General features: G+C 43.7%; 1 protein-coding gene across 2 annotated transcripts; it reads left to right on the top strand.

Annotated features, from left to right (window-relative positions):
• The first annotated feature begins 320 nt into the window (after positions 1 to 320).
• LOC140503504 (immunoglobulin superfamily member 1-like) lies at positions 321 to 7,860 on the top strand. Of its 2 annotated transcripts, XM_072607543.1 has the most exons (12): positions 321 to 498; positions 754 to 789; positions 1,002 to 1,277; positions 2,822 to 3,121; positions 3,448 to 3,747; positions 4,708 to 5,007; positions 5,364 to 5,651; positions 6,060 to 6,170; positions 6,306 to 6,333; positions 6,498 to 6,574; positions 6,686 to 6,723; positions 6,904 to 7,860. In XM_072607543.1, exons 1-12 carry the CDS (start codon positions 465 to 467, stop codon positions 7,033 to 7,035), a joined length of 1,920 nt encoding a protein of 639 aa, XP_072463644.1. In that variant the 5' UTR covers positions 321 to 464; the 3' UTR covers positions 7,036 to 7,860. The 2 variants fall into 2 exon arrangements, with proteins under 2 accessions (XP_072463644.1, XP_072463645.1); XM_072607544.1 differs by lacking the exon at positions 754 to 789.
• The last annotated feature ends 10,345 nt before the right edge of the window (positions 7,861 to 18,205 follow it).

The following is an 18,205-nucleotide window of genomic DNA, read 5'->3' as shown; positions in this document are numbered from 1 at the left end:
CAAAAGTCACACAGTACATGAAATATGTGTTCACCAACCAGCTCAGTCAAGAGTCTGTGCTATCTTCTGGGGCCATGGAATTTGGTCTTTCTGCCCAGTCTTGGTCCTTCCATGGTGATGTTTTTTTTTTTTGTTTGCTTTTTTTTTTATGGGGGCCCTGGTCATTTCCAGACATAATTTGATATATTTGCTCTGGTCCCATTCAGCTGTCTTCAGTACTAGAGAGGCAGCAGAGTCAGCAGTCCTTAACTAACCTTAAGATATCTTCATCCCCTCAGATATAAGACTTGAAGGACCATGGTCCATTATTTGTCAGTATAAGAGCGGAAATTGTGGGGCCTGGGTTTAAGGGGTGGAAGGTAGAAATGTTGATCACCACATCCTGGGCCAGCCTTTAGTACACTGATCTCTTCCCCTCTGCACAGCTGAGACTGGGCAGTCCAGGACAGAGCTGAAGACGCACCATGGGCCCTACAGTCACATTCCTGCTTTCTGTTGGTAAGACTCTAGGGACTCTGGGGAAGTAGGAATATTGTGGCAAGGTCATAGCTCTTGTCACTGAAGTATATGGAAGAAGTTTAAGGAGGAGGTAGAAACATTTAGAAGAGAGTAAGAGCCCAGTGTCTGCTCAAAGGGCTCTTCCTTTATTTTCTAATCAAAGAAGAATTAGAGGTTCAGGGAATTTGGCGAGAGCTGGGGATGGGACTATGTGGGGTGGAGAGGCTGCAACTCTAACCTCAGCCTCTCTTACAGGACTGTGTCTGGACTGGGCTGTGAGGGCACAGACAGGTGAGTCCTGACCCCAAAACCCCATGTTCTCTTTTCCTTCCCTGTACCAGATTAATCCAGAAATCTAGATCTAGTATAAGCAGGAAGGGAAAGGGGGCATTGTATTAAATGGATAGAGTTAATTGGTGAAGGACTTCAGAAACTGGCAGTGAAGGAGGCATGAGACATAGAGAAAATGCTAATAAATATCTAAAAATCTGTTTCTTTCTCAGACCCCTTTCCCAGGCCCACCCTCTGGGCCATCCCGAGTCCTGTGGTCCCCATGGGAGCAGACGTGACCCTCACATGCCAGGGCCACCTGTGGAGTGAACGATTCCAGCTCTGGAAGGATGGAAAGCTCCAAGATGAGAGAAATGCATTCTGGCAGCAGGCAGAGTTTGTGCTCAGGAATGTGGATGCCTGGGAAGATGCCAGAAGCTACAGCTGCCGCTCTGGGCAGGGGCCCTTGTGGTCAGAGTTCAGTGAAGCCCTCCCACTGGTGGTGACAGGTGAGAGGGTGTTGGTCTACAACCATACCTGGGGGAAGGAGGCCAGTCCTAAGGGATGAGTACCAGAACCCTCTCTGGAGTTTCAACTACATCAGGGCCAATCCCTTCTCTACCTTCTCAGAATGCTGACCTGTTCCTCCCTTGTTCCTATCTGCCTTTACTCAATCCCCATCAGTCTGGACAAATGACAACATCACCTCTTCATGACCCAGTATTCTGCCTTTGCTCACATAATCCCCCCTGCCTGAGAAGCCCTTTCCACCTTCAGTCATCACTTTCTTTCACATGCTTAGAGCCCAACTCAGATCCTGGCTAATTCAGGATACTTTCCCTCATTGCATCCAGTAGCAATGTCCTGACCCCTAGTTTTCCCAGCATGATGCATACACCTCTAGTCCACCCACTCTAACATCAAGGTCCTTCCCACCACCTCAGGCTGATTTTCTTCTGGCCTCTGTTAGAAGGCAGTGCAGTGAAATGGAAGGGACCTGAGATCAGGGCTGCAGCAGGGGCTTCAAATGACTGACTCCCAGGACCTAGCTGACTGAATGTGGGCCAGTCCCCAACCTCCTGAGGGTCTCAGTTCCCTCTTATGTGACATGAAACTCATGGGCAGGGTTGTATAATGGGTTTATATGAGCTAAACCCCTGTGATCCCTGGAACTGTCAGCTCCTGAGGGTAGCAGGGATGGCATCTTCCCTAACCCTGTGGGGCTCCCAAATCACTTTTCAGAAGATGCCTGATAGGTAGGTAATAAGTGAGGGCAGGAGAAGTGGACAAAAGCAAATTCTACACGGAACTGCCCAGAAGGAGTCCCTGTCCTCCTCTGTCAGGCCCTGCCCACCCAGGGGCACAGATCACACAGCAGCAGGGGACTGCAAAAGACTAACTGTGAGGTAAGCTCCAAGGAAGTTGCTGCGTGATTGGAGAAAAGGGGACATACAGAAGATGCTTTGAAGATGGAAAACTCAGGCGTAGCACCAGACTAAAGACAAGGGATAAGTCTGAGAAAGGATTGGAGGATGGTGGTGAGGGGGCAGAGTGAGAAAGGCTGGGTAGTAGTGTGGGGAAGAGGGTAGGGTCCAGGACTGGGAATTCATTTTTTTTTGGTTAACCCTCCACCCCAGTCATGTAGTTATTGGGAAGATAAAGCTTTGCAAACCTCAGACCTTAAGATAGTTTGCCAGTGATGGTTCATTAAGAACCTCCCTTTGTCCAGCAGGACCAGGGTGGAAGGCCTGAGCTGGGCCCCTAGGAAGAAGTAAGAGGGGCAAATGGTAGGGTGCAACCTCCTCTGCCCATGTCCCTTCTTATCCCATCTCTCTGTACATTCACAACCTTCTTGGACCCAGAATATTATTCTGAAGGTGACTTTGGGTGCCCAGTTACCCAGTCATGCACAAACCTACAGAAGAGGGAGAAAAAGACTTGGCCAGGGACCTGCAGACCACTCTGCCCCTTTTTAGCTCTGCTTCAGGGAACAATTTGAGGGGATCAGAAAGAAAGATCAGGTACCTAATTTTTTACCTCCCTCTTTTCACAGAAATATTCCCCAGACCCTCCATTTCAGCCTCATCTGGCTCCACAGTATCTCCAGGGACAACCGTGACCATCTGGTGTGATGTGTCACCACAGGAAAATCCTCAGGACTACAGTTTTGCTCTGCTGGAGGCAAGGAGCCTGGAGCCATTGCAGAGAGTGAGTTATTTGGGGACCAATGTTACTTTCACCCTTCTGTCTGTGAGACCTAAGGACTCTGGGAACTACATCTGTATTTACTACAGGAAGACAGTGCCCCACACAGGGTCCAATCCCAGCAAGATCTTGGAGCTGACTGTGCCTGGTGAGTGGAGACTGGAAGCCACAAAGTCTGGTTCCACCTTTTCCCCCACGTAGGGGCCTACAAAGCTATGGGGATAGCATACAATCCAGGGAATTCTGAAGGGATGGTTTAGGGGGAGGCTGGAGGAAAGCCTGGGACACCATCGTTTTCTACATGGACTCAGCTTTGGGCCCCAGGAAAGTGGGGGTGTTCCCAGCTAAAGACACTCCAGAAAAAAAGTGAGAACAGAATTTAAACAGTTGTTGCCCCTCTTGTTAAGGAATTTGTGGAGGGGGGCCTTGAAGGGTCATCTCACCCTGACATTTTGTGTCTCCCTTTCCCCTCAGGACTGCTCCCCAGGCCCACATTGTGGGCCCAGACTGGCTTCATGATGGCCCCGCAGGCCAACATCACTCTCTGGTGCTCAAGGCCCAAGCTGCCTTCCATTGAAAAGGTGACTTTCACTCTGTGGGAGGCTGCAACCCAGATATCCTTACAGCAGAAGACCTCAGCAAATCACTGGACTACCTTCCTCCTCCCATCTGTGGCACCAGAGGACACTAGGAACTACAGTTGTACTTACAAGGAATGGACAGCATCTGCTAGAGCATCAGAGCACAGTTCTACCCTCGAGCTGGTGGTGCCAGGTGAGTGGATGTGTGGGCCCCAGAAGAACTCTGAGGATAATCTCTCTGCTCTCTTCCTTGACAGAGGTCTCACAGGGAAAAGGTCTGGTGGCTAAATATCCAGCTCTACCCTGGGGTCTGGCAGTTCCCATGGGTCTTGGAAGACATGAGGCATATGTCTTGTGATCTAGAATCTGGGGAAGAAAGGTAATAGTGGGGCCTGAGCTGAGTGTTAAGAGAAGAATCACAGAGACTCAGAGCTGAAAGGGGCTTTGGAGGTTCTTGAGGTCAATATGCCCCAATACCAATGAGCAAAGTGAGGCCATGAGAGAGGAAAGGACTTTAAGGTCACAAAACCTGTGAGAGACAGAACCTGGAAATAAGATTGAGCCTTCCCACTCCTGGACCATGATCCGAGCCCAGGTTTCAGGTTGAACCCTGGGTATGTCAGAATCACACAAATGACAGTGATGTGCTAGGACCTTGCCTCCCATGAGTCATCAAAGTTTTGAAACAATAGTTTGAATGAGCTCCCTCAAATGTGAAAGTCTCCTTAGATTACTAGGGAGCTCCAGCTAGAAATGTAAGAGGGATCCTGTGGTCAAACCCCTCATTTACAGAGGACATAACTGAGGCTCAGGGTCAGCTAGGTTGCTCAGTGGCCCGAGTTCTGGGTTTGGATTTAGAACACTTACTAGACACTTAGCACTGCGGCCCTGGGCATTTCACTTACCTTGATTGCCTCAGTTTCTTCATTTGTAAAATGAGCTGGAGAAGAAAATGACAAACCACATCAGTGTCTGCCAAGAAGAACACAAATGGGGTCAAGGAGAGTTGGAAATTACTGAAAAACTACTGAACACCCAATGTGAGACTCAGACAGAGCCAGTGAATGGTCGATGGTCACAAAGGGATTCAGAGAGAGAGGAGGGACATGACCCATGTGTACTCACTCCCAGCCCCATGTTCTTTCTCTCACAGGATCTCTCCCCAAGCCTTCCCTCTCAGCCCTCCCAGGTCTTGTGGTGGAGCCAGGCATGCACGTGACTCTCCAGTGCCGACAGCCCCCTCAGACATTATTCAGTGGCATGACATTCACTCTCCTGAAAGTGGGGAGCCCTCAGCCCTTGCAAAGACAGAGCCCAGCTGGGACCTTGGCTATCTTCCCCCTCTTCTCTGTGAGTGCCCAGGATGCTGGCAACTACAGCTGTATCTACCAGAAGACGACAGCTCCATACCAGGTGTCTGAGCCCAGTGAGGTCCTACAGATCTGGGTGATAGGTGAGCTTTTGTCCAGATTTCCAGAGAGTGAAATAAAAAATTGAAAGTATCCAAGCTTAAGAGGTACCCCAGAAAGTCTGAAAAGGCACATTGATCAGAGGGCTGTTTTGAGCATCACAAAGTAGAGGTTTGCATAAGAGTTGCTGATGTCTGTGGAAGGGGAAGAAAGGACCAGCTTAGGTACTACTCCAAAGTGTAGAGACAAGGATGGAAGGAGGAAAAAACTTTCCTGTTCCTAGCAGCCCAAGAGAACATGTGCGATTTAGTATCCAACGCTATCAGTGGAAGCTCTTTATTCCCCCTTTCCAACTGTGGAAATTACCCTAAGATTCTCTGGTCTTTACTTATGTTTACAGATGTACTTTCCAGGCCTTCCCTCTCAGCCTGGCCTAGCCCTAAGGTGGCCTCAGGGTCTGATGTGACTCTCTTCTGCTGGGGGCCCTCAAGAGGTGCTAGGTTTCTTCTGTACAAGGAGGAAGATGAGAAAAATCTGTTGAGCATGAATATCACTCAGCATGGAGCCCTGTACTTCCTGAATCATGTGACCCCCAAGTACTCTGGCAATTACAGTTGCGCATACCAACTCAGCATCAATGGAAGTCTCTGGACACAACACAGTGACTCTTTGCAGCTCATAGTGACGGGTGAGACAAAGAAGACCACAGGAGCATTGAAGGTTGTCAATCACCACTCTCTCCCTCTGCTCCTACAAAGAAATGAATCCTAGTTATTGCTTCTGGCCAAGAGATACAGTATAAGAGAAAAAAGCCCAAAATTTTGCTCAGTTCCAAGGCTTTACAGACCAAGGATGTGACCTGGGTCATAAGACTTCCCCCTCTCATACTTCTTGGTGACCCACACATCTTTATCCTGATTTCTCAGTTTCTCATTCCAAGGCCTCTCTCAGTAGGGTTTCTGTTTAACTGTTGAATGCTGATAGTGTTGTGGTGCTGTGGAGGGGGATACGAAGGGAACATACAGGGACAATTTCAGGAGCAAAGATGCCTTAGAATAATGATTCATGAAGGTTCTTTTCTCTTCCTCCACCACAGGTTCAGAGTTCAGTAACACTCTCCTCATCGTCCTGAGCTGTGTTTCTTGCTTCCTGCTCCTCCTCTGCTTTCTCTTGCTGGCAATCCTCTGCCAAGGATCCATCCCTGTGGGTGAGTGTGGCAAAGACATAGTGAAGCCCCTCAGTGCCTAAAGGAATAAAGAAGTGGGGCAGGACTCGGACCTTTGTTATCTCATTTGAGACTTCCCTGACCTTACTTATTCCCTTCTCATGTCTCCTTAACCAGGGTCTTTAGAAGTTGAGAGCCCAAGGAGGTAAGGAAACTCATTCCCTCTTCCCATGGTCCCTTGTTCCTTCCTCCCCAGGCAACTGCAGACCCAGTGCATAGGAAAGAGTCCTTGGTGGGGAGAGGATACTCATAGAGCCTCCCATCATGAATATGATCTATGTCCTACTTCTTACCTCTCTCTACCAACAGATGCTTCTGCTTCCTTTGTCTTCCTTGGAGCACCTGCCTTCCACATCACCCTGAGGCTTCCAGAGGAGGAGTGCTATGTAAGTTATCTGGGCAGAAGGGGGGGCATGATCCTGGCACAGGGAGACAACAGGTGAAGGGGATCTCTGTTGCTAAAAGTTGGAGGATGATAAAACCTTCTGTCTTCTCAGATACAGGAATGGCCACAGCGAGGCCAAAGGAACCATCGGTGAGTTTGATTCTCTTTTAATCCTATGAAGTTCATTTCATATAATTAAAGGAATGATTCTGTAATGGTATCCATAACTTTCACCAGACAGGTTGTCAAAGCATTCACAACACATCAATAGACTAAAGACTCCTGCTCCAAAGTCACTCACCCTTCCCTTTACCTTCTATTTCCCTGCAGGTTCCCTTGGCTGAAGACCCACAGGGAGTGATGTACGCTCAGCTGAATGCAAGAAACTTGAATAAGAGGAAAGCCAATCCCAAGGAGACAACCCCAGAGCCTACCCTGTATACCACTTTGCCCTTGAAGTAAAGATTTGGGCAACTTTCTTAGAAGATTTCTCTCCTTTTTCTTCTCCCATCTCCTCTCCTCTTTTTCAGCCTCATCTCATCTGCTCTCCAGGAATGTTCCACAGGCTCCCATTACTAGAGGCAGGAGAGCTATTGGGGCTAGCCACTGGGGTCTAGAGTTGGGCATTGGTCTAAAATGATAATACACACAGAGATACATGAACAGTTGAAGGGGGTGAACACCTCAGAGGACAAATCAATACCAGCCCTGGAGACCAGGAAGGACCTTCTTCACTAGCTAGAATTGCAGCTGAGTTTTAAAGGAAACCAGGCAAACTAAGGAAGGAAGGATTAGACTATGAAGTGCCAGGAAAAAACATAGCTCATAGAGTGATTAGAGGGAAATCATGGGCAAGAAGACTGGAAAGGGAATCAGCTGCTAAGTCTCATCCCCTCACTGCCATCCTCCTCTGATCTCTCATTCTCATCCAATATATTCAATATGGTGTCAAGTCTCACGTTTTCGATCATGATTCCATCTCATACACGTGCCCTTCTCTCCAAATACCTTACGACTTCCCTGGGACTCACCTCACATCTACATTATTGTAATCACCTCCTGGTGGATAGTCCTACCACCAGTCTCTCCCACTCCAATCCACCATCCAATCAGCCATCAAATTGATGGTTCGAAGGTGCAAGTGTGACTATGCCAGCCCTGTAGTTAATTATCTCCATTTGCTCCCTATCAGCTCTAGGATTAAAAATAAAATCAGATGTCATTTAAAACTCCTTTGTTTTGAATGTATCTTCCCCAGGACCTTTCAAGTTGTTTTACACCTAACGTACTCTCACAGAATTTTGGTGGCCATCCCCCACAAAGGCCATCAAATTCATCTGAGCAATCCTATAGTCAACACTCTTGTATTCCAATCATATTTTTATTGTCAGTATCTACAAAAATGGCTCATGCCATACCTTCATATTCATCTCAGCCTCCATCTACCCTAATCCTGAGAAGGTTCTCATGAGTTATAAATAGCATCTTTCCATATAGTAATATAAACACTTCAATTTCAATAAATCCCTTATGATTTCTCTTTCATCTTTACCTTTTCAGGCTTCTCTTGATTCTTGTAGTTGAAAGTCAATTTTTCTATTTTGCTCTGGTCTTTTCACCAAGAATGCTTAAAATTCCTCTATTTCATTGAATATCCATTCCTCCCCCCCACCTCCCTAAAGTGTTATACTCAGTTTTTCCTGATAGGTGAATTCTTGGTTTTAATCTTATCTCCACTGACCTCCAGGTTATCACATTCCAAGCCCTCCAATCCTTTAATGTGGAAGTTGCTAGATCTTGCATTATCTTGATAGTGACTTTGTAATATTTGGATGGTTTCTTTCTGACTGATTGAAATACTTGCACCCAGGAACTCTAGAATTTGGCTACAACACTTCCAGAAGTTTTGCTTTTGGAATGTCTTTGAGGAAGCAATTGGTGGATTCTTTCAATTTCTATTTTACCCTTTGGTTCTATAACATCAGGGCAGTTTTCCTTGATAACTTCTTGAAAGATGATGTCTAGGTTCTTTTTTTTATCATGGCTTTCATATAATTCAATAAATTTTACATAATCTCTCCTAGACTTATTTTACAGGTCTATTGTTTTTCAGATTAGATATTTCACTTTATCTTTTATTTTTTTCATTCTTCTCTTTTTGTTTTATGATTTTTGATTTCTCATAATGTTATTAGCTTCCACTTGCTCAATTCTAATTTTTAAAGGAATTGTTTTCTTCAGTTAGCTTTTGGACCTCCTTTTCCATTTGGTGAATTCTGCTTTGTAAGCTATTATTCTTCCTATAAACTTTTTAGATCTCTTTTGCCATTTTTGTTAGTCAATTTTTTAAGGTGTTACAGTATTTTGGAGGTCTCCGTTTGCAAGCTGTTGACTCAGTTTTCATGATTTTCTTGCATCACATATTTGTCTTCCCAATTTTTCCTCTACTTCTCTTACTTGATTTTGAAAATCCCCTTTGAGCTCTTCCATGGTCTGTGACCAATTCATGTATTTTCTTGAAGCCTTTGGATGTAGGAGCATTGATTTTGTTGCCTTCTTCTGGTTGTGTGCTTTGATCTTCCTTGTCACCAAAGAAAGAATCTAGATTCTGATTTTTTTTGCTCTGTTTACTCATTTTCCTAGCCAATTACTTGACTTTTTTAGTTGTTTGGTAAAGTAGGGATATGCTTTCATGGAGGATGGCAAATTGTGCCAAGCTTCAGGGATTTTGTGCAGCTTTTTGCACTCATGCTTCCAGGGAACTGAAAATACCCAGCATTTCCAAGATGATATGATCCAAGGAGAGATCTTTACTCTTGTGACCTGTGCTGTGGTCTGTGAGTCACCACATCTGCTCTTTTCTGTCTCAGAACTGTGAGGAGGAATCCTTTTCCACTGCTGCCCTAAGCTCCACCATGCCAGCACTTCACCTGGCCCCAGGGCCACCACTCAGGCCTGGGACCCAGATCCAAGTATGGGCAAAGCAAGAGAATCTTTGTTCCATTCCAGCAAAGAGATCTCTATAATTTGTTTACGATCAACCGTTTGATCCCTCACTGTCTATAGATTGAGAGCTCCAGAAGCAGTCACTGCACCTGCAGCCACTGCTATAGTCACCACCCTGCGGTAGGGCTGCATGGTTTTCTTTCTCACTGAGGTTTGACAGACCTTTCCTACTGACCTTCTAAGTTGTCGTTGGAACTTGTGGTTTGAGAAGTCTTGAAATCACCTCTTCTGTGAGTTATTTAGTTTACTGAGGCTTGTTCTCGCACTATCTGTGACAGTGTGGCCCACACTGGACTATGTTCTTCTTTTCACCTAGTGCAATAGACCTTTTCTGTTGACCGTCCAGGTTGTCGTTGTCTGAGAATTTGTTTCAGTCTGTAGTTTTGTGGCTTCTGCTGCTATAGAATTTGTTTAGAGTCATTTATTAGAAGTATTTGCAAGAGTTTGGGGGAGAGCTCAAATGAACCCCTGCTTTTTCTCCACCATCTTGCCTCCACGTGCTCTCCTAAACTTTTTGTTAAACGATTTTGGAGTTGGACTACACCTTGCTCCCTTTCACTACTTCTACATTTTCTCTCCTATGATCACTCAGCAAATCTCCTCCTCTGAAGTTCAAAATATCCAAATCTTTCAGCCTTTCCAAATGTGTTTGTCCTTATATACTACTTACCGAATTACCAAAACTAACGTTCTTCAAGAAGTTTAGTCCTGAGAAATGTCATCTCTTCCCCAGTGTTGCCCCTTTTAATGTCGAAGTGCACCATATATTTTAAAAATTCTTTCAAACACTCATTCCTGGTATCTTAATCCACTCAGTTTTCATGACTTGTTCCACTTCTTCTTCTCAGATATATAAAGACAGTCAGATGTATGATCTGGCTCTCATCTTCAGGTGTTCCATTTCTATGTTGTTGAACTCTCAAATGCCTTTATATGATGATCATCACTTATCATGTCATCTTCCACTCTACCTTATGGATTTTAAACTTGTCCTTTATCCTACTAATGCCCTCCATTCCAATAATCTTTCTCAGAGCATCCTCAACCCTATATTTGTAATACTATTTTTCCTCAATCATTGGTGAACCATTTCCTTTTTCACTATCCATTATTTTTGAATCTATAACCTTCTTGCCTTATCACTCATCATACTTTGCCTAACTAAAGCATGGATTACTCACACCATATGACCCTACTTCCATTAATGGGAAAATTAAAATAGAAGGAAGAAATTATGAAACTATGAAGATTGCCTTTTATCAGTACCAGCCAAAAGTGAAAACTTCTGCGAGGGAAGACAAAAAAGACAGTTTTGAGGTGCAGCCCTCACAGATTATACCATTAAAGTGAGGGGCATAGCAAGAGAGAAATACTAGAATTCATGAGAAAAGTTTAAAATGTCAGAGCTCTCAGAAGGAAGAAAATGGTAAAGTCAAAAACATTGATAATAAATGTGAAAAAGTATTGAAAAAATATTTGAAAGAAATGGGAAGATGATTTTCCTGATCACTGAAGTGAATCTAAACATTTTATTATATATTTCAAGCTAGAGAAAATTAAATTGACACTATGAGTCAGGGGACACTGGATTCCCAAGAGATCATGGATTCATAATTGAAGACTTTCACAAAGGTTTCTTTAAAGAAATAAGAAAGGATTTAAGTAGGTAGAAAAACATTTAGTGTTCAGGTCAGGGAGATGTCAACATAATAAAAATACGAATAGTATGAAAGGTAATTTATGTTTTAATACAATCACATCAAACATCAAAGGAATACTTTCCAGAAGTGAAAAACATTGGTAAGAAAGTGAGAAGAAACCTCCACTCCACTGCTCTACAGAGGACAAATCTATCACCTGGTTACATTGCACGTATTTTCTACTACTCTACTACTTACTACATCTGTACATTAACTACTGTAGTACTGCGTACACTTGTTACTCTTTCTCCCATTTTTTTTTTCATTTAGAATACAGTTAGTTTTATGTCAAGACGATCTGGGCAGAAGAAATATCAGGGACTTACAGGTAGAAATTCCAAGAAAATTAAAACTGTAAGATGTTAATGAAAGTTTATTTTAAATACACAGATCCCTATGATGCCTTCAGTCTTTTATTACCCAGGCTAAATATAAACATTTTTCCAGCCTATGCTCATATGGAATAGTCTTCCAGTCCCTAACATTGAATATGTCTTAAATTCACTGGGAGACACCTTTATCATCTGTAAACTAAGGAACTGGACTAGATCACTACTGAGCTCCTTTCTATCAAGAGATCTATGATGCTAGGATTCAGTCAGATTTTCCTAGGACTGGATGTTCTCCAGTCTATTCATGTTCCTCTAACAGGATCACATGTCCCATTAGATACAACTCTCTGAATGTGGTCTGACTTGGACATTCCATAATAGCACAGTCACTGTCCAAGTTCTCAACATGACATCTCTTCATGCAGGTGAGAATCTCAGAAGTGCTTGGGGTTGCTGTTTCACCACATTGTTTACACCTAACACTTTCTATTCAATAAAACTACCAGATCACTAGATGAAAAACTGAAGGTGGTATTTCTACTATAGTGGTAGATATGTATATAAAAGTCTCTCTCTCTCTCTTTTTTTAAATTTTATGGAGAACTCACACAGGGCAAGCATTCACATGATCTGCAGAAGAAGCAAAACGAGGAAGTACTCAAAGTCTTTTTTAAGAATTTTGGAATTGATTGCACAACATGGGAGACAGTGGCACAGAGCTTGTCAGCATGGTGTACACACATCACAGAAGGTGTGGTGCTCTATGACCAAAGCAGAATTGAAAGAACTGGAAGATGAACACATTTAGACTATCCACCCCAAATATTCACTGGGGCAATTTGTGCCTGACCAGTGATAGACAATGCTGAGCTCATAGTGATCTGATCAGTCACATTCAGACACATAGAAACTTGACTTTATCATATTGATGTCATTTTCATCCTCTTCAAGAATGAAGGCAAACTACCAGTGAAGATCTGTGCGTGTGTGTGTGTGTGTACACACGTGTGCATATGCTACTGGGTATGTATATTTATACACACACACACACACACTTCAACAATAAACAATATAGAAAAACAGAATTGCTGCCACTGTTGTTTATATCTTTATTACACCCCCCAATCATCTCCTCACAGGCTTTTGGTATTCATTGAAGACATTACTCACATGTTATCTTGAACCTAATGTTGGTACTGATTCCCATGCTGCTAGTGCCTTCCCTCTCCCATGAACTTGTATCAATCCATATGTACATATTTATTTTATATTGTTGCTGTATATATTCATTCCGTACAAACATCCACCTGTGCACATGCTGTCTCACCTGAAAGAACCAAAACTCTCTGAGAAACTTTTTGACTCTGAATGTTCAGCAGTTATCTTAAAGCCAGGCAGTACTGGAGGATAAACAAAGATTCATAATTGATTTTACATAGGACAGGACTAGTGACCATCTCAGCTGGCATCACACACTTGTACTGAACTCCCTTTTCCATTCAAAATGAATGATATTTATTCAATTTCACTTTTTTTTCTGAAGTGAAAGGACGAGTACCTACTCCTCAGAGCCTCCACTCACGATTCTGAGCCATGGTGTACCCAGGTCAAAGCTGTCTCTCTGACCACCACACTCTCTTCTATCAGGTTCATCTATCTGAACTTAATTCCTTCCTGTTTCCCATCCCACCCTACTGTACTCTGCCTTTGTGCCTCCTGGATGCATTTTTTTGCCATTAGTAATCTCCTGTTCAGAAAAGGACTCCACCTGCTATCTCAATATTTCAGGGTAACATGTATACTTTTGTCCTCATCAATATAGTGTCATCTCCATTTCAGACAGTTATATTTATGTTGTCTTTGCCTTCCAGCACCTACTACTGCACAAACCATACAGCAGAAGCTTAATAAATGGTAATTGAGTCTGATTTGGATCTTGTGTAGGTGGGTAGCTGCCTGCTTCAGGGGGCTCTGTGAGAGGAAATACTGAGTGATGATGTGCAAGGCAGAACAGGACTGGCAGCTGTGGCCATGATGGCCTCCTGAGACTTCTTGGTAGAGGGACAAATTTATGGGGAGGTATTTGCCTAACCAAACAGTCATCAGAGCAACCAACACCATTGCTGGCCATTCCTAGACTGAAGGTGCTGCTGTTGTAGGGTCCTAAAGGGGAGGCAGCAAGTGAGGCTTTTAATGCATCTCCTAGAATGCATCACATCCCTACAGCACCTGGTGTCATATTCATCACTTCAACTCATTTGGAGTCAGGAGAACTGGAGATCAAATCCTGCCTTAGATTCTTTTTAGCTATGAGAACCTGAGCAAGTGACTTAACCTTTTCTTCCTCCATTTTTCATCAATAAAATGGGGATAATATAGAATGTACCCCCCCCACATAGCTCTGAGAATGAAAGGAGGAAAAAACTGTAAAATAATTTGAAAGCCTGAAAGTCCAAATAACAGAAACCATTACTGTTGATGATGGTCTCATTAATCTCAAGAGAAAGGAAAATGAGACTGTGCCAGAAACGTTACCAAACATACACCATGTGCTCAATAACCAGATAAACATGAGTGTAAGGCAAGGTCTTCTACGGACATGGCATTAGACCTTTGTGTCCAATCTTAATCTTTTCAGGATTAAGTTTCTATGGTGTATCCCAGGGATTGCCAGGCAAGTCGAAAAATTTCAGCCGTGATCTCATCATCAGTGGTGGTAATCAGTACTAGATACCCATTAGATGTCTTTGTCCACTGCCTTAACTAAACTTAAGACACAATGACACCCTGAGGTAAGCGACCATTCTTCCTCATTAATCAGTATAGGAGCAGAAATTGTGGGGCCTGGTTTTGGGGGAGGTAACAGGGCTGGCCACCACATCCTGGAGCAGCTTCTAATCTGTCTACATTTTCCCACTGCACAGTTGAGGCTGGGTAGCCCAGGACAGAGCTGAAGATCCAACATGAGCCTCACTATTGCTTTCTTGATGTCCACTGGTGAGTGTCCTGGGTCAGGCCTGGGGAAGGAAGCATATTGTGGTAAGGCTCTTGATTTGCTCACTGAAGGACAAGGAAGGAACCTAAGGAAGAAACAGAACCACTTGGGCCAGAGCAGGAGCCCAGGCTCAGCTCAAAGGACTCTTCCTTCATGTTCTGGCCAAAGTAGAAGTAGAAGTACACGATCTTTGCTGAGAGCTAGGGATAGGTCAGTATGGGCTGGAGTGGAGGCATCTCTGACCTGAGCTTCTCTTACAGGTCTGTGTCTAGACTGGGTGGTGAGGGCACAGATTGGTGAGTCCTGCCCTTTACATCCTATTGTTCTCTTTCCCTTCCTTGTACCCAATTAATCCAGACATGTATATCCCTGATGGGAAAGGAGCCAGTCCTGAGGAATGAAATGGGATGTGGTGGGGGTGGGGGGAAATCAAATACCTGCCTCCATAGGTCCTCCTTGAATGATGCTGGGCAAGCCCCTTCCATCTATGAACCTCACTTTTCCCTTCCATGACATGAAGCTCATGGGTTGAATTATCCAATAATCAAATAATTATCCAATTAAATGACACATTCATTCTCAAATTCTTGTGATCTCTGAGTACTGCAGTGCTAAAGGCCTTCCTAATCCACTCAGCCTCCAGCCACTGTTTGCTCTAGAGCCAGGTGTGCTCCGCGCATAACAAAGAAGGGGATATGTTGGGATTGGAAGCTCAATTCCGTGTGGACGGTCTCGGGCGGGTAAAAGTGGGACTTCCAAATCTTAGAGTCTTACGAGGCCCTCCATGAACAGCGGGGATTCGAGAAGGTCAGACTGAGCTAGCTCGGCTAGCTCGGGTATTTCCGCCTTTCCCCGGGAGATACGTGATGGGTGGAGTCTCCCTGCCCTCGAGATTGTCCCGGATTGGAGCACACCTAGTTACCTAACAGCACGGTATTGAGATGCAAACTGTGCGGCTGAAGGTTGAGTAGGATTGAGGAAGGCTGAAAGCGCTCTTAGCACGTAAGGAGCCAAGAGGACAGTAGGCTCCGCTTCTCTCCTCTCCTCTCTCCCCTCCCCCTCTCTCCCCGCTTGTACTTCTACTTCCAATCCCTTAAGCTTAGCCTCCTTAGGAAATCTCCCCCTCTTCCTCCTAAGTAAGACCCCCCTGCACTTGTAACTAGACCCTGAAATAAAGCTCAACCCTTGTTTGACTCTGGAACGTCCTTTCTCTCATACGTTTATCCGGTTTGGCCAACCGAAAACCTCGGAGGTGAGGTAAGAAAGACTCGGGTAGCCCAATACAGGCCTCTAGGCCTGGCACCGCAGCATTGCTTTCTTCCCTAAACCTTTGGGGTAAGGATCTGCTTTCATGGAGGAGGGCAAATTCTGCCAACTTGCAGGGATTTTGTGCAGCTATTTTCACTCAAGTTTCTAGGGAAGTGAAAATTTCCAGTTTTCCCAAGGTGATATGATCGAAGGAAAGGTCTTTACACTTCTTCCTTGTGCTCTGGTCTGTGCATCAGCACATCTACTCTTCTCCACCTAAGAACTGTGAGAAGGAATTCTTTTTCACTGCTGCCCCAAGCTTCACCATGCCAGCACGTCGCCTGGCCCCAGGGCCACCACCTAGGCCTGGGACTCAGATGGAAGGATGGGCAAAGCAAGACAATCTTTCTTCCATGTCACCAAAGAGATCTCTACAATTTGTTTATGATCAGCCATTTGATTTCCCTCTGTCTATAGGTTGAGAGCTCCAGAAGCAATCACTGCACCTGCAGTCACTGCTGCAGCCACCACCTTGGGGCTACAGTGACATGTTTATCCTTTTTCACCGAGGTTTGACAGATCTTTCCTACTGACTTTCTAAGTTTTTTAGTGGAACTTGTGGTTTGAGAAGTCTGCAAATCATCACTGCTGTGAGTTATTTAGTCCCCTGAGGCTTGTTCTGGCACTATCTGTGCCAGTGTGGCCCACATTGGACTATGTTCTTCTATTCAACTAGTGCAATAGACCTTTCCTGTTGTCCTTCCAGGTTGTCTGGGGCTGAAAATTTGCTTCAGTCTGTCGTTCTGTGGCTTCTGCTGCCATAGAATTAGTTTTGAGTCATTTTTTAGAAGTATTTGAAAGAGATTGGTGGAGAGCTCAAATGAACCTCTGTTTTTTCTCCACCATCTTGCCTCCACTTGCTTCCCTCAATTTTTTGTTAAAAGTTTAGGGAGTTGGACTATACCTTGCTCTCTTTCACTACTTCTACATTTTCTTGAACATCATCACTCAGCAAGTCTTTTCCTCTGAAATTCAAAGTATCCAAATCTTTTACCCTTTCCAAACGTGTTTGTCCTTATATACTACTTACCAAATTACCAAAACTAACTTGCCTCAGGAAGTTTTGTCCTGAGAGAGATCATCTCTTTCCCCTTGTTTCCCCTCTTCATTTGGAAGTGCACCATATATTTTAAAATTCTTTCAAACACTCATTCCAGGTATCTTAATTCACTCAATTTTCATGACTTATTCCACTTCTCCATCTCAGATACATAAAGACAGTCATAACTGTGATCTGACTCTCACCTTCAATTGTTCCATTTCTATGTTGTTGAACTCTCAAATGCCTTCATATGATGATCATCATTTATCATGCCATCTTCCACTCTACCCTAAGGATTTTAAACTTGTCCTTTATCCTACTCATGCCCTCCATTCTAACAATCTTTCTCAGGCCATCCTCACCCCTATATTGGTAATACTATTTTCCCTGAATCATTAGTAAACCATTTCTTTTTTTACTATCCATTATTCTTGAATCCCTAAACTTCTTGTCTTATCAATTATCACACTTGGCCTAACTGAAGTATGGATTACTCATACCATATGATCCCACTTCCCTGAATGGGAAACTTAAAAGAAAAGGAAGAAATGATGAAACTATGAAGATTGCCCTTTATCAGTACCAGAGAAAAGTGAAAACTTCTGCATGGGAAGACAAAAAAGACAGTTTTGAGGTGCAGCCCTCACAGGTTATACCATTAAACGGGAAGGGCATAGCAAGAGAGCAATACGAGAATTTATGGGAAAAGTTTACAATGTCACAGCACTCAAAAGGAAGAAAATGGGGAAGTCAAAAACCTTGATAATAAATCTGAAAAAATTATTGAAAAAACATTTGAAAGTAAAAGGAAGATGATTTTCTTGATCACTGAAGTGAATTCAAACATTTTATTATATATTTCAAGGTAGAGGAAATTAAATTGACACTATGAGTCAGGGGACACTGTATTCCCAACACAGCATGGATTTACAGTTGAAGACTTACACAAAGGGTTCTTTAAAGAAATAGGGAAGTATTTAAGTAGGTAGAAAAATATTTAGTGTTCAGGTCAGAGAGATTTCAACATAATAAAAATATGAATAGTATGAAAGTTAATTTCTATTTTAATACAGTCAGATCAAACATCAAAGAAATACTTTCCAGAAGTGAATAAAATGGTAAGAAAATGAGAAGAAACCTCCATTCCACTCCTCTGCAGAGGACAGATTTAAGACCTTGTTACATTGCACATATTGTCTACTACTCTACTACTTGGTACATCTGTACATTAACTACTGTAGTATTGGCT

Source organism: Notamacropus eugenii, chromosome 5 (assembly GCF_028372415.1).
Source record: "Notamacropus eugenii isolate mMacEug1 chromosome 5, mMacEug1.pri_v2, whole genome shotgun sequence".
Taxonomy (NCBI): Eukaryota; Metazoa; Chordata; class Mammalia; order Diprotodontia; family Macropodidae; genus Notamacropus; species Notamacropus eugenii.
This window is presented reverse-complemented; position numbering and strand designations above follow the sequence as displayed.

Coding starts and splice junctions, on each gene's coding strand:
- LOC140503504 (XM_072607543.1), top strand. CDS start 465: ATGGGCCCTACAGTCACATTCCTGCTTTCTGTTG. Junction 3,748..4,707: donor CCTCGAGCTGGTGGTGCCAG/GTGAGTGGATGT, acceptor TTTCTCTCACAG/GATCTCTCCCCAAGCCTTCC. Junction 6,334..6,497: donor GAAGTTGAGAGCCCAAGGAG/GTAAGGAAACTC, acceptor CTCTACCAACAG/ATGCTTCTGCTTCCTTTGTC.